We start from the raw sequence: 15768 nt of genomic DNA, 5'->3' as shown, positions 1-15768 counted from the left end.
TCAGTATGTCAGGATGGCTCAAGCTTTTCTGAAAATGTAAATTACCCGTCATCCAGTTGAATAAAAAATTTAAATAAAAATCAGGGGATCACCAATATAAGCATTGCTCATCCTCTGGCAACCACTGATGATTGCACAAAGGTCCATAGAGGACTTTGAGCAACATACTGAAGCCATTAATTGTTGCCACAACTTAGCCTGTGTATCAATTTAAATTGATCAAGTACCTGAAAATTAAAAAGTAGTATATTGTAGTTTTACTCTGCCATGGAGGGTATGTGTATGCACTGGTTTGTACCATGCTATGTATAAATGCCACATGGGAATATGGAAAGATCATGGAATGATAAATGCCAAGGAACTTCTACTTGATTGAGAATTTCTGCCTGATTGCCTTATAAAGGGACTTTACCACGACTGTAAAACAGAAGGCTGCAGTCCTTGTTCGCTCATTATCGTTCAAGAAAAGCCAAAGTAGTCATGCAATGCAAGAGACGGTAGGCTACACGTCTCAGGTTGTAATGGTGAATGCCTGAGCTGCTAAAGCCAGTATTAAATTTAAGTATTGCATGTAAGACTGTCCTTAATCATTCTGGCTGTGAGATTTGGCAAATGGAGCCTGACTGGCTGCTTCATTCATAGGAATGAGGATGACTCTTCCCCCACTGCTCTGCCTTCAGCATCCCATCCCCCACCTCCTAACCCCGAAATCCAGGCTACAATCAGCATCTGCACTGGCAACTTCTGCATTGCCTTCACCCGCCTTCAGGAAACATAAGCATCAAAACTTCAGCGCAGACAGCGTCAGCGTGCGGTAGCCTGAGGAAGACGGGGCAGACTGAAGGCTGCAGACTGGATTTCCTGCTCGATTGAACTCGGCAGAAGCAAAAACACCAACGACACCAAGAGACACCCTGAGAAAAATCACTGTTAAATATATATATATTTCTTAAAAAGGGCAGAACTGAACCAACACTTGACTCAAGCATGATTTACATAAATAGTGCCAGTCACCCGATTGTCCAGGTTTTCGAGGTCAGGCATCATCAGCATCAACACGAGTGTGTTCACAGCCAGAGTGCTAAGTAGGCCACAGCATGGTATGTGACCCACGAGATGCCTCGATGGCCCCTTTTTGTTTCTCAACCATCTGATACTCTGCCTGCTGAGCTGGAAACGTACCCCTCTCAAGCACAGGACACGGGAACCGAAGCCTTTGGGTGTCGGTGACAGGGAGAGGTTGGACGCTTGATGTTTCCTTAAAGAGACAAGTGCGGAGAATCCCTGCCTTGAGTCACTATGAAATCGCCTGAAATGAACTGCCACTCTTTGAAATATAGCACGTGTTCCGTGTTGCGAAATAACAGACTAGATAATTGCTTGACAAACGTGTTTCGTAGACCATGTGGGGAGCTCCACTCAATGCTGTAGGGAAGACATTAACGTCAGCGGAAGGATGTGAACCGTATGTCTCATGTGTCCGCACCAAAACAGCTGGGATTCTTGGGATATAACTGAAATAAATATAACAAGATGGAGTTACTGTTGAGATAAACCCACTCTATCGAAGAAACGCTCTTGCCAAACCACAATCCTGTGATACGTATACAGTCCCCACATTCAATATGGGATTTGTCATCACCATCTGAAGTCCTTTTTAAAATTAAACGTGCCTCATTTTGCCTTTAGTGTCTTACAGTGTGCAGTAAAAAAAAAAAAAAGAGAAAACATTTCCGATACTGAACATCTTCCCACCCTCCTTTACTCCTTTGATACCTGCAGGCAAAAACAATATCCAACCCACTGAGATACTTATCGCAAGTGCTGACTTGATAGAAGATATATTGTGTGTTAAATTGAGCATGAATAAAAGCTGTCTGGTGCCTTTTGTTTATCTTCAGCTATTCTTTTTTTTTCCTTTTCCTTCCGTGCCTGCTCCTGTGAGAAAAGGTGTTGCTAAACCATCCACACCATTTCGGCTATTCCAGATCCTCTTGTGAGGACCAGCAGAGTATAGGTGTATGTTATTGCTGTACAACAGCTGCTCAAATAGAGCCCAAAATCTCACTGTGGCGGAGAGAAAGAGGGGGGAGAGTTTTGTAATCTCTCCATGGGTGCATCAAACTGACAGAAAATACAAGCAAGAGGCTGATTCAGACTGTGAAGAAGATGCTAAACCAAAGCTGCCGTCTAATGTGCCATGTTTCATGTCACAAAATCTAAAGTGTCAGTGTGTACTGTATTCTTTGGAAGAGACATTGGTTAAGCACTACTTTGGGACGCCATAACTCCATAAAAACATAATGTGAGCCGACTAAATTCGGAGGGCGACATTACCTTAGAGAGCAGAGCTTCACTCCAGGTTTTTAAAGATTACGAGGCTCAAAAACAGGCTGAATAAAACCTGGTCCTCACCTGCTCGAGCATCACTGCCTGGGTAAGAATCAATTAAAAAAAAAAAAAAAAAAAAGGGGCAGCGTTGGCAAATTCAATGTTCCAGCATTAGAAAAGACCCAAGTCAAGCCGAGACACGGTAACAGAAGGCTACTTTAAGAGAGCAGAGTCTGAAGAGCTCCTCTGTTGAAACAATCCCATGGCTTTAATGCCTCACCTAATCTTATGTACACAACAAAATAAAATGTGGTTTAAATGAGAACAATTAAAAAGGATTTAACTGTGAGAATCTTGCGAGCCTTAAGTATTAAGCACAACACATGATACCACTCGAAAGATTAGCAGTCATGCACAGGGAGGGCCTTAGGGACAGCGTTTACCCATACTGCCTTGGGAAAGGAGCCAGAAGGACACATCCAGCTTGCACTGCGCACTCTGTAGCTGTCAGTAAAGCTCAGCAGCTTTAGAGCAAAGCACCTTTCATACACATTAAACAGGTCCTCTGACGGCAGCCGTATCTGCTTCCCGTCATCGCCGCTCTACACTTTTCTCCATCTCCTCGTCTTGTTTTTTGGGCTGGGGACACTTGTGGTTACAGCTCGTTCTTCTATTTGCTCCGAAGACAAATAACAGGGGTTTCACTGACCCAACTCCATGTCGCTGCCATTAAGTCAACATCGAAGAAGAGATTTCTCAGAGGAAAGCTGGGGGGAAAAACATGCCTCCTCCGACAGAGAAAAAAAAAAAAAAAAAAAAAACCCACTAGAACCAGCAAGGGGTCTTCCTTTTCAAAGCGAAGTCATTTCCTGGATCAATTATACGAGGCAGTTTTTAACATGAACCCTTGTATGACTAGGGCTGTAGAATTGTCAAAAAACTAGTTAAAGTGAGTGGTTTTGACCCTTTTTCCAAGATTACCTGAACATTCAATACCAGGGAGTGATTAAATATGGTTACGTTTGGATGGTTGTACTGCTCATGTCCGAGCGGACAATATAAAAAGATACAAATGCAAAGCTCCATTTCCAACCTTTCATTTAGTTTTGGAATGTTTTAGATATCATAAATGTCTAAGAGGTACTATTGTCAAGGGATGTACCCTGTCAGTGGTGACAGGACAGGAACTGAAGGGTTAAACAGTAACTAATAGCTCTATTGGGGGCTATTTTCAGCATGAATTAGAAGGCTGATTGACTTTACTGAAGTTGGATTGACATCTGAAAAGCTTATTGCTTGTTCTTTTTTTTTTTTTTGCAAACTCAAAGGCTCTATTTTGAGCAAATAATTCACAATCAGCATCTAATTTTAGCTCAACATTCACGTAATCTGCACAAACAGCTTAGACTTAAGTGTCTAACTTTAGATCGGTGTGATGAGAAAGTTAATCCTCTAAATCCTGAAATCATGAATGGAATCCAAATGGCAGCTCTTAAAAAAAAAGAAAGAAAAAAAAAAAGATATAATGTCAGTTGTGTGGCTTCCTCTCCACTGTCTAAGAAAGCACTGGTAGTATTCACACATTATCTACACACCACTGCAGAAAATAGAATCAGTGTCTGTGCGGTTTCCAAACAATATGTTAAAGACTATGAAGAGGTCACGGAGGAAGAATAAATGTGTTGTAATGGAGATTGGAGATGGCACAGAGGCTTGGGAAACATTGAAGACAAATTAAATACCAGAATAAATTGGACGAGCCCTGACATCACAAAAATGATCCCTCCCGTTTCATCCATGCATTCAACATGCAGTTGCCATGCCAACCCGTTTACCAGACCACTGCTGCTACGATAAAAATGGGAAATGCTTCTTGGCTCCGGTGCAATAATGAGAGTCCCGTTTCCCACATTAGTATTCCCATCAAGAAACACGACTGGGTAGGAATGAAACAGCAACTCACCGAGATGTCAAAAAGCTCCTCCGTGTCGTCCAACATGCGGACCCTGATGGTGACGTGCCGTCCGGGGGGCATGGCCGGGGGTCTGTGACCAGGGTCAAGTGTACTGATGCCAAGAGTCTCTGGGGCCCCGAGGCGCTGGCCTGCTCCAGAGGACATTGGCTCCGGGTCCGGCTCCGCCATGGTGCTCTGCACTGCTCACTGCTCAGCCTGCACCAGAGCCGAGACACAAAAGTCAGAGACACGAAAGCATTTTTCCCCGCCCTCAGTCACCGGTACAAAAACACCTAGTGAAAGTTGCTAAATATTTCCAAGGCTCTTCTTCGCACAACACCACGCATGTATGTGCATCGCAGTACAATCAATGGCCGCAGCAGGACCCGGAGGACATCCTGCACAACCCTCCGTGTCACACCAACTGCAAAGGCAGTATTTGCACTCGCTGCTAATGGCTGATAATTGTTGCCTGTGGGAGTCCTATTTACAGTTTAAAAGAAAGGCAGGGACCCAAGCAGGTTCTTGATTTCCGAGCACAAATCAAGCGGGCCTAATTTGATTTGACAAATGAATCATGAAGCCAGCGTGTAAAATCAAGGAGTCGATACAATGGCAATTGATTCAGGAAGTCGTGAGATCGTTAAAACGAGGCATTAGAGAGCTATAGGCACAGAAACATAGGTGTTCTTGGGATTTCTGTGATGGCCCGGGCGGCAAGTTAAACATTTGCTGCAGGAAACGTGAGCCAAATGAGCTGTGATTGTAGAGAAAGCAGGATCAAGGATGATAGAAAAAAATTACAATTTAATCAAGTTGTCAGAGTGAAAAAAAAACAATTCTTTGCATTTTAATATAAATTAACTTGCATAACAGAGATTCCTAACACAAGACAAACCAACCAGTCATATGCCTTCTGGTGCATGATTTCAACTAACAAATTCAACTTATTTTAATACATCATGAATGTAATGTAAATGATGAAAATAGGGAAGGAAACACTTAATGGTTAAGATATAGATGTGATGCTTGTGCAGGAATGTGCAAACTGTTCAGCATCTAAATTATTTAAATTGAATCCTAAGTGGGCAGCAACATTCTAGAAATGTAGAAACAGAATCCATGAATGATTGAAATAGTTTCAGGAACAAGACAGAAAGGCTTTTCTGGACTTTAAAAATTAAATGTTGGCTGCACATTCTCTCGGAGCACATCGCCGATGGCCATCGTCTCTGGACTAGTTGGATTTCGAGCCTGCACAATGTCCACGGCCAGACTGCAGCGTGGACGGCAGTATGTCTCTCCAGTTTGTGTGTCTGGTAGTCAATGTGCCGCTTGTTGTACTTGTACAAGTACACAAATATCGAGGAGTACACGAGGCAACGTGTACTCCTCAAGGACAAAAAAACCCAGAAAATTCTTTGACCTCGGTGAGGTTCAAACCTGTGACACAACTAAAGGTGATTAAGAAAATGGATAACAGAACAAAAGAAGGTGGTATGTGGATGATTAACTATTATTGAATCAAGTACAAACTGTAAAACACTAATGTAGGGCAGCACCATGGTGTAGCTGTTCAGCATTCTCATTTCATGGTTAAAAGGCCTCCGAGCCGGGGCCTGTTGTGCCTGGACTTTGCATGTTTTCCCTGTGAGGGGTTTTTCTCAGAGATCCTTTCCTTCTGCCACAAATCTAAAGACATGCAAATAAACTAAGGTTAAAAAAAGTAAAGTTATGCACAATAAGTTGGGACAGAGCAATCAATCAATGGAGACTAAGGCTACGAGCCATCAATAGTCAAAATGCAAACTATGACCGTGTCATTGAGTTAAAGTGAGACAACTGTAAGGTTTATCAGGTGACCTCTGTCCTCACACTTCATGTCACAGAGGATATCACATCTGACATCCTGAGCCGAGGTGCAGGACCTGGAATAATCTGCAGTGTCACTCAGCCGGAGTTTCGGGAATCTGTGTTTTTGGAAAAAAAAAAAAAGAGTCACAGACTCATTTGTTCCAGGTTGACGCCTCTCACCTCCCAACCCTTCTGCACAACACCACGCCAGTGTATCCACAGCCGGATCCCCCACGGCCCTGCTGTCCTGCCTAATTCTCTCTTCATTGCACATTCCTGCCGGCTGAAGTCATCCTGAGACCTGGCCGAGTGGCTCGGCGGAGCGCTGAGGCCAGTGGGCAGTTGTTCAGCCGCCGCAGAGGTGAACGACCGCTGCCAAGTTTCAGCTGAAAGCTGAATGAGGCATTTCAACCGACTGGATAATGTAATCCAGCAAGAGTGTGAGAAGAATATAGGCCAAGGACAGAGGGTCTGATGACAGTTCACCTGATGCTGGAGAGAGGAACACAACGTTTTGCAGACAGATCCTACAGACTATAGGTCATGTGTGAAAAGGACAAGGAGCCACTCTTCCAAGAGACAATGTCAGACATTTTTCCGTCCACCGTCCATACCGTTTTATCCTTTTCAGCGCCCAGCAGAGCCAATAAGCCGAGTAGATGATGGACATGTCTTCAGTCTATGGCATGGCAAAGACAGTCACACAAATCATCCATTTGCCCTTCAAATGTATGTTTTTACACTGTGAGGAAATCAGAGGAAATCCACCCATGCACAGGTGGAACAAGCAAAGCCAGCCACCCCCACCACGCTCTATGCAAACTGGAGATCTTCCCACCATGAGGGAGGCGTGTTAACTACTACTGTATGTGCGCCTTGTTTTCTTGTCGAATTCATTCAAGTGACTGATGGCCCATCCCAGTATGGATGACAGAAAATGCCAGATGGCTAAAAGAAGAAGATCAAGAAATACATACTGCCGCTGCCTGAATGTATTTACGTTACCACTGTAAGGGCAGATGCTCATAGTGGAGAGAACGCCACTGAACCTGGACAAGTTAATTCACATAGCGCGTTGCATTATTTGCAGGTCTGCGCGCTGTCAACACAGAGCAGGGGGTGTCAGATGTTGGCGTTTCCCAGCTAAAGTGCAACACTCCCACGGGCTGATGAAAACCAGACCGTACACCGTCACCGGGGGGCGTGAATGGAAACGGGCACATTTCTCAATGGAAGCCCCGGTCGTTTGCGACACTCGATCCCAACGCCGTCATCACTCATTGGCTCTCGCCTTAATTGTTGGCAAGTGTCTCACGTCGAGTCTGTAAATTTGTGGCTTGTATGACTTGCACATGCATGCCACGTAACCGGACACTGTTCAAACAAAAACTTGCCAGAGAAAACAGAGGCCAGGGAAAGAGTCGACCGTGATTATTTTCAGCCAACACATAGGCGTCCCACCCCTTGAGTACCATGAATCAACCAGTTGTGAGTCCAGGTCCGTGTGCTGCTCTCGATAGGTAACTCATGCCACACACAAACACACCAAACCAGACACCGGCTGTACAGATGGCAGATTGTTCCCGGGGCCAAGAGTGACAACAAGCCCAGTCCCCCCCCCCCCCCCCCCAGCACCCAAACCCATAAGGACGTATTACGGATCCCAGAGTGTTGCTCAGGGTAAACCGCCCTGTCTTTGAACTTGTTTGCTTGAAATTCCCCACAAGTGTGTAATGTGGAGCTGTGGCTGCTGGCTGACACGCCGTGCAGGGTTCTAACAGTGGCTCCACTGTGTGCTCGGGCACACAAGGGGCCCCTCAGTGAAATCCACCAGGGCACAGCTGGAATCCTTTAGCGACAGCTGAATGGCCAGAGGCTGTGGCAGATAAGGCCAGCTGTCTACCTGTGAGAAGCTCCTCTACAATAAAGAAAAAAAAAGAAAAAAAAAAAAAGAGAGAGAGGGAGCTCAATATCCTCTGTTCTGCAACAGTCACTGATACCTGGGTGTGGCTGGCAGTGTATACATCTCTTTAAGTTCCCACTTTATTACTGGCAATGTGACATGTGTTCATTAAGTGAAAAGACTGACACACACACACACACACACACACACAATCACACACATTAGGATCAATGCATGCTGTAACCGGAGCCGTCGCATTGGTAGGATGAATGAAAAAAGGCAGAAAATGGAGAGATCCGGCTCCGTTTGAGGTCTTTCCCTCCTCACTCGGCCTGGCAGTGTGTTCACACCTTAAATGCAATGTAGGTTAATAGAGCAGACTGGAGTAATCCTCGGGATATTATCAGCCGGTACTGAAGATGTGACATTAATGCACCGCGTGGACTCACCTGGACATGCTCTCTGCAAACTCAAGTGGCTTAAAGAAAAAAAAAAAAAGGAAGAAGACATTTTCATAATTTTAATGTGACAGAGGGGCATGGATCATTATGTTACAGCAGGGGAAGCAGTGTGACTGCAGATCCTGCACACACATCCACACAGCTGAGGTGTTTCTGTGCAAAGCAAGCCACACACTGCAGGACGAGGGAAAAGACCTCTCACTGCCCGCAAACCCCGCACTGTCACGCACGACGAGAGTTCTTCCCCTGGAGAGAAATCCACGGGATCACAACGCAACACGGGAGAGGCAGTCCCGAGACTTAACCCTAATCTCCTCAAACAAGTTGAATCACTTCCCTTAAGAGCAGCAACACTGGGTGAGATTCTTACCGCGACTCTCCAAAAACGCAGGCTCGTCCACGCCAAAGTGTTTCCCGGCTGAAAGCAGGGGGCTTTACATCCACGTCCGGCCGGCGTGGGGGGAGAGAAACGAGTCCCGTCGGAGTTTTTAAAGGCGGCTCGCACCGGGGAGGCAGCGTCTTCCTGCGGTCGCCATGGCGGACGACTGAGCGAGTGATCGGGGAGAGAGGGATTACATCGGAGCGGGCGGCGGATCCACTGCCGGTGCCTTCAGTCAGACAATGAAGGAGGTGCAGCACCTCCACCTTCCACCCCGACACACCGAGGAGCAACAACACCATCTGCAGGCCACAGCTGGAACTGCGACGTCCACAACGTATGCGACCAGGGGGGGGGGAAGCGTTAATGCAAAATATATAATGATGACTATTAAATTGTATTCGAAATTTATAAAAAAAAAGATTATAAACATTTATAAATGTTTTTTTTTTTTTTTTTAACTATAAGAGTGGAAGTAACGGATTCTGTAGACTCACACTGAATGCCCCATGTAGTTTTTCTTTTTTCAATTAAAACATGAATAAATGTATAAAATAAAATAAAATAAAATAAAAACTTGTAAGTTATCCATAAAGATAGTCACACAAAAATAAAATAAAATAAACAAAGACAACAGAAAATGAAACAGCAACAGTAATAGCAGCAACAACAATGGCACTGATAACCAGACAGGTCAGGATTGTCTCACTTAAGTTCAGGGGTCCCATACAGGCCAATTTCATCTTACTAGTGAGCTGGGACGATACAATAGTGGCACAATAACCTTTATAATTATACTCTAAAGTTTTTATCTATTGTGACACAGTCTGTGTTTGGAAAATTTTTATATTTTATTATAATGGGGCAAATATGCAATTTTGCAGTTTGCAGAGTCATGCAGAGGTTAGCGCTCTCACCTAACATACTTTGGTTTGATTCCAGCTTTGCATGTCCCTCCTGCCTGTGGCTCCGGTTGTCCACCACAATCCAATGACATGCATGGTTAATTGTTCAGTCTAAATTGCTCCCGTGTGACTGTGTGATTGTCTTGTCTCTGTGTATTGAATATCTTGGCCCAGGGTGAATGGGGTGCATGAGATTCTCCATTGTGTGTCTGTTTGTGTCGGAGGGAGTCAAGCAGCCTAAAATCATTGCATACAAAATACCATTGTATTATAATAGTTTCTGCATGGACTGAAGCAGATACTGTATTCTTTGTTAATCATAAAGAGTTGGCAATGTCTTGAACTCCCTTTTTTCCTGGTTGTGTGTACCATTACAAATATATTTCAGAAAATAAAGGCACTGACTTGGGGACAGAGGTCAGGAATAGCCAGACAGCATTCTTTATCATCCCAGCAGATTCTTTGTTTTGCAAAAGTGCCCTTCTGGAAGACTTCCCAATCATGTTTAAGCTGTTCTAACAGCATTTTTGCTCAGGGCCCACTGGAGGGTGCTTTGGTTTGCAATGAAACATGAGTGACAAGCGAATGTCTCTTGAATTCTGCGGTGTTTTCAATCGTCAAAACCTACGATTGCATGTTAAATTCTAATTTGAACACCCCATTGACCTCATGCACAACTGGGCAAGACTTTATCAAAAAAAACCACTCAAAAATCAGCTCAAGCTGGAGTCTTGAAAACAGTCAGAGGAAGCCAATGACAATAACTTGGCATGATTGTGCAGTTTTTGCTGCCCAAAAACACAGACGAAATGTCCAAGCACATAATTTATTCCATCTATGCAACATCCAGCAGGAAATCTGCATTGCTAATCAACTCTTGGATTGTTTGACAAAATGATAAAACTGATGAATGTCTTAGCGTGACCACTGATGGTTTTGAAAATACTCTGCACACTCAAGACTGTACAAATAATCGAAAAAGATCAGATAATTCACAGCTGAGTCCAGAAACATTTTATTGGAACACCAATGTAAAAAGATAAATAAAAAAACAGATGAAAAGCTGGGCTCCTGGACACACAAGACGGAAATCATGCTCATTCCTTTACTGTCAGTTGTATTTCTTTCTTTTACTGATTGCTGTCATTTTGCATCCCCATCTTTCCTTATGTTGATTTCACTATGGAACTTTTGTCATCTATCTGCTTTTTTGTTTGCCTCATTTCATCTGTTTGCAGCTAGTTTGAAGTGACATCCATCTTCTCTTTAGGTTTGTCTAATTAGACAGTTGGTAGAATTGAAAGGGGGGACACTGGGCTGCTCGTCAACCCATCGCAGGGAAAACCCAGAGACGTTCACTCATGTTCACGCCAACAGATGATGTTTGATTTAGAGTTAAAAATTAATCTTCAACACATGGGAGAACCCAGATTACCCAATGAAAGCCCCACACAGAGAACATGCAAACTCCATGCAGTTTCTGTCGCGCAAGAGTGCTCACCACTATACCACAGTGTGGCCCATGGTGTGTGTATTCTCAAGGAGAGTCTTGCTGTTGTTCATCCCTTTGCCATTGTTTGCATATTTTGGTCTTCAGTGGTTACTTTGTGTTTCTTTGTGGGAGTTGTAGTTGCTTTGTAGACACTGGTTCAATACCCTGGAGCCCAGACCGAGTAGTAATGAATGATAAACAGGTCAGTAGGATCTTTAAATGCCCAACTGTATAACTGGCATGCCAGCTGTCACTTTCTTACAAGAGTTGATTTATAAACAATCCGCTTACATTATGTAATCATCCACCTTATTTTAATATATTTTTTAAAATGCTTTTCTCAGAGAGCAGCCTCGGACTGCTGCCTTCACATCACCCACTCCATCATATACTGTACGTATGTGCTTGCATGCAGGGACCGATATTAAAGACAAGCAGTGTGGTGGAAGAATTAAACAGGCACTTCTGTCGGTCTCTATTTCATGCCTGCATCCCACCCACCTTCTCGCTGGCAGTAAGGGAAGTCTCCTACGCTTTGGTGTTGTGGGACCAAAGACAGAGAAATCACACTTGCGGTGTTTTGGCAGCGTTAGAGGTTTTTCTCCGGAGGCACTGTGCTGGAAGTGAGGCGAAGCTCAACATTTCAGTGAGAGCGTGAAAATGAGAAAGAGCGAAAACAGACCAGAGACAAATGCTGCTTAAAATTAGTTATGTAAGCAGTCAAGATCTGTTTTTAATGATTTTCCACTGAGTAATGTTATGTCACTTGCCTTGGCTCTCTGGAGAAGGGCTGATCTTTTTTTTCCTTTCCCTCTGTCCAGGTCAGCCACACCTGTGAACATCAGGTTACGTGGACGGAGGTTCACTCAAGGTCAAACTACTAAGTTGAATAATGTAAGAAGGTCACAACTGAATTTGCTAAATTTGGTCTCGAAAACTTGGCTCACATTTTGTGACAGCAGATTTCTTCATAAATCAGCCTCATTTGTGTTTATTCTTATGTTGGATGAATTACATCGCTGATTAGTGTTTGCTCTAAAAGTGTACACTGCAGCTTCTGTAAGACTCATTTCGACTCAGTGTTTTCAGATGTAGAAACTAACATTGTTGCAGGATTTAAAAAGCCTTAAATTGGTCTCACTCATTAAAACACTCTGCATTCATGGTAATAAATCTACTGATTTGTTTTGTCTAATGAATAAAATGTGCCCTAAAATATATACATAGGACTATTATTGTGCTTCTATATTTTGTCATGCTGTGTAAAATACTACCAAACAAACGTCAATTTACAGCCTATTGATTTCAGACTTCAACATTTCTTCCAATTAGGAAGTATAACTCTTCCACAGGATTTCCGTATTGGTGGTTTTTGACAGAAGTTGCAATAATTCCATTCTGGTGTCTTTCCAGGAAAGACTGTATGACAGTATTTGGTCACATAAGTGATCTTAGGTGGAAAGTAGTGTGGAGAAGTTGTTGCAACTCTTCAAACTGAAAGAGGGGATTTGTTTTGTGCAGAGAGTGACTATCCGAGGCTTCCTCCCCGACACACCAGCTTTGCAGGGCTCCTGCTGAGGTCTCCACCTCCACAAGAGACAGAAAGCGGCAGGGGGGAGCCTCATCACATGCTCTATTTAAGGAAAAACAGGGAACAGGCGAAGACAAACTGCTCTTCCCACTGCCACCAAATGTGTAAAGGCGGCAGGGTTACCATGCCGCTACATTTCAGTCTGACTAAATTAGGCCACAAATATTTTCCCAATGGAAATACTCAGTGCAGATTTACTGTCTGGCTCAGACCAAATGCTCACAAGGTTTTCTAAATGTATATTCTATACTTCCAATGCTACAAAGCTACTTTTTACCTGCACCTTATTGATTAATCAGACATCCATGCTGAGCCATGCCTCTTTTCCGTATCGGTGTTAACGTGGAGCCTCATCTTTTGTTGAACAAGTAATCTTGTACCAAAGCTAGAAATCCTTCAGCTGTTGTATAAATCTGTGTAATTAGTGTTTAAATGCTCCAGCTTCAGCTGACAACACAACAGAGACAGATGGTATATACTCCAACTCTGGAGTCTGGGAGAACAGATTCACCCCGACTGTCAAGAGACAAAAGCAACAAAACAGGAATGTCCATCAGAGACATTTTACATGAAAGTTGCTCCTCATTGGCTCTACTGCATCTCCAAAGAGTCGCTTGTTAAATACAAGATGATCCAAATGAGCATGAGGTGACTATGTTGACAAGTGCCCTTGAGAAATAACTTCATCTTCATCAAAATTTGACAGAAAACCCTAATTTTAAAGGGGATCCCTACCAACCACAGCTGAAGACTAATCATCATGTTCCCTTGGTTTCATTTTGAGAATCAATGACTTTGGGGATTTTGGTTTTTAGTTTCCATAATAACATTATCTATAGCTTTGCATTGTTCTTTGTCTGATCATTAAAAACACTTTTTATCCACCTCAGTACTCAACCGTCAGTATGATCATCAATACATACAAAGATCAACTCGTGATTAACACTGATTATTTATTTTTCATGGTGCATCTTTATATATTAAACAGGAGGTAGATGTTTTGGGCTCAAAGTCAAAAGTGTCAGAAGCAGAAAAATGTCAATTTGCTTTACACACTGGACACTCCAATGCACAAAGGCCCCAAAGCGGATACTTTAACTGATGGTAGATTCCCTGTGATGCAATCGTGCAAACCACTACACCACCACTGTAAATGTGTTTGACGGATTGTGATGACTACACAACTGGGTCAGTGTAGCAGGCCTGACTAGTGGTGTAGTGAAGTGTACTGATGTTTCCTGGAGAAATCAGTAAAAGAAACCATCAGCTTGGCAATAACATGGTTCTCCAGAAATCCCTGTAAGAACTACCGAAAAAATACAATATGAAACAAATAAATAATAAGCATGATTAGCTTTTACAACCCAAACCTTATAGATAAACATATTTAATATTTTAATTTGGCACAAATATTGCAACAGTGTACAATGGATTGATATTTGAAGAGCTTCTGAATTACTACACATGTTCATTTTCATTAACCGTATATGTGTACGGACTAACAGGAATGAGCTGAATGTGTATTTACATAGAAAAGTATCTTTATATGTTCTGCAATGAAAGTGGCACCCAGTCAGGCCTAAATTTAATTTTGTAGCATTTGTACAAGACTTCAAACTCATAATACTCAGAGATATAGGAACATCAAGGACATTATCAGGGGCCTTTTAATTTCAAAGATATAGGTTCTCAAGAAGTCCAATACTAATAATAAACTTGCAACTTTAAATGTGAATACTTGTAATTGTCCAACAGTGGGTTGGATTGTTTGATTTGTTTTGGGGGTTTTTTTTTTGGTAAGTTTTTGATACTTGAACGGTCAATTACCTGATTTCAATCAAAATCGAAGCCTCCCAGACACTGAATAATCCACATTGTGCATCTGCTGTATGTCAATCCTATCTACCTGTTCGGTTCCTAAATAAAATCAATTATTTGGTGACGACCTTAACTTAAAATTATTGGATTTAACTTGTGGAAGAAATACTGAAATGACCATTTACAGTCACTTTCTCAATGTATCCAGTTTAAAGTATGTTGCTGATAATCGCAACATATCATAACACAATTGTGGGTGGGTGGGTTTGTGCAGATCCCCCCCCCCCCACACACACACACGCTCTGCTACAGCAGCAAATTAGACTGTGAAATTGACAATTGAAATGTGGTACCATCTGGTTGCCATGACACCTTGTTATTGGGCCTTGTGACAGTCCTACCGCAGCTTGTTTGCTCCATCTTCCCCCTCCAGCACATCAACCTCGTTTCCAGTACAAAAAGGCTTGAAACATCATTGGAGGGCTGAGAACGTGGGCTGGGAACGGTTCGGCTCTGTGCAGCGGTGGTGACTCTCAGCTAAGGCACAGTGCGAGCAATGCCTATTATCATCATGGGTTTTTACGAGTGGTCTAAAAACAAGAAAAATACATCAGGCATCCACCTCTTGAACAATGCTTTTCAGGCACAAAACAATTTATTTCAGTGTTTTCCAATCTGTATTTAGGTCAGGCCACAGCACTGAAGCTGCACCTATTAAAGTGCTGAATGACATCTACATGAGCAGTGACTCATCTACAGTTTCAGTTTTAGTGTTACTGGATGTTCGTGCTGCTTTCAACACAGTTGACCTCAACATACTGCTGGACAGCCTTGAACAATGGTTGGGAATTTCTGGCACTGCATTTAGTTGTTTAAAACCTTACTTGCAAGATCAGGACGACTCTGTGTCAATAAGTAATTATGAATCTGAGCATATAAAAATCACCTGAGGCATTCCTCAAGGTTCCATCCTTGGGCCTCTTTTATTTCACATCTACATGCTCCCTCTGACTCAGGTCATGAACCATGACAACGTCTTCTATCATAATTATGCAGATAACACACAGCTCTATATATCAG

The 15768-nt window shown here is 42.9% G+C and overlaps 1 protein-coding gene across 2 annotated transcripts in view; it reads right to left on the bottom strand.

Moving 5' to 3' along the window:
* LOC308118515 (FERM, ARHGEF and pleckstrin domain-containing protein 1) overlaps window positions 1-4474 on the bottom strand; it is a gene marked incomplete at its 5' end in the record, with an annotated part of 51116 nt that extends 46642 nt beyond the window's left edge. For both annotated transcript variants that reach the window (XM_080477962.1, XM_080477963.1), the window contains one exon: window positions 4295-4474. In XM_080477962.1, coding sequence (XP_080334088.1) covers window positions 4295-4474 — 180 coding nt within the window. The remainder of the gene's footprint in view (window positions 1-4294) is intronic.
* Window positions 4475-15768: the final 11294 nt, after the last annotated feature.

This window comes from Lipophrys pholis, assembly GCF_963383615.2.
Source record: "Lipophrys pholis genome assembly, chromosome: 13".
Taxonomy (NCBI): Eukaryota; Metazoa; Chordata; class Actinopteri; order Blenniiformes; family Blenniidae; genus Lipophrys; species Lipophrys pholis.
This window is presented reverse-complemented; position numbering and strand designations above follow the sequence as displayed.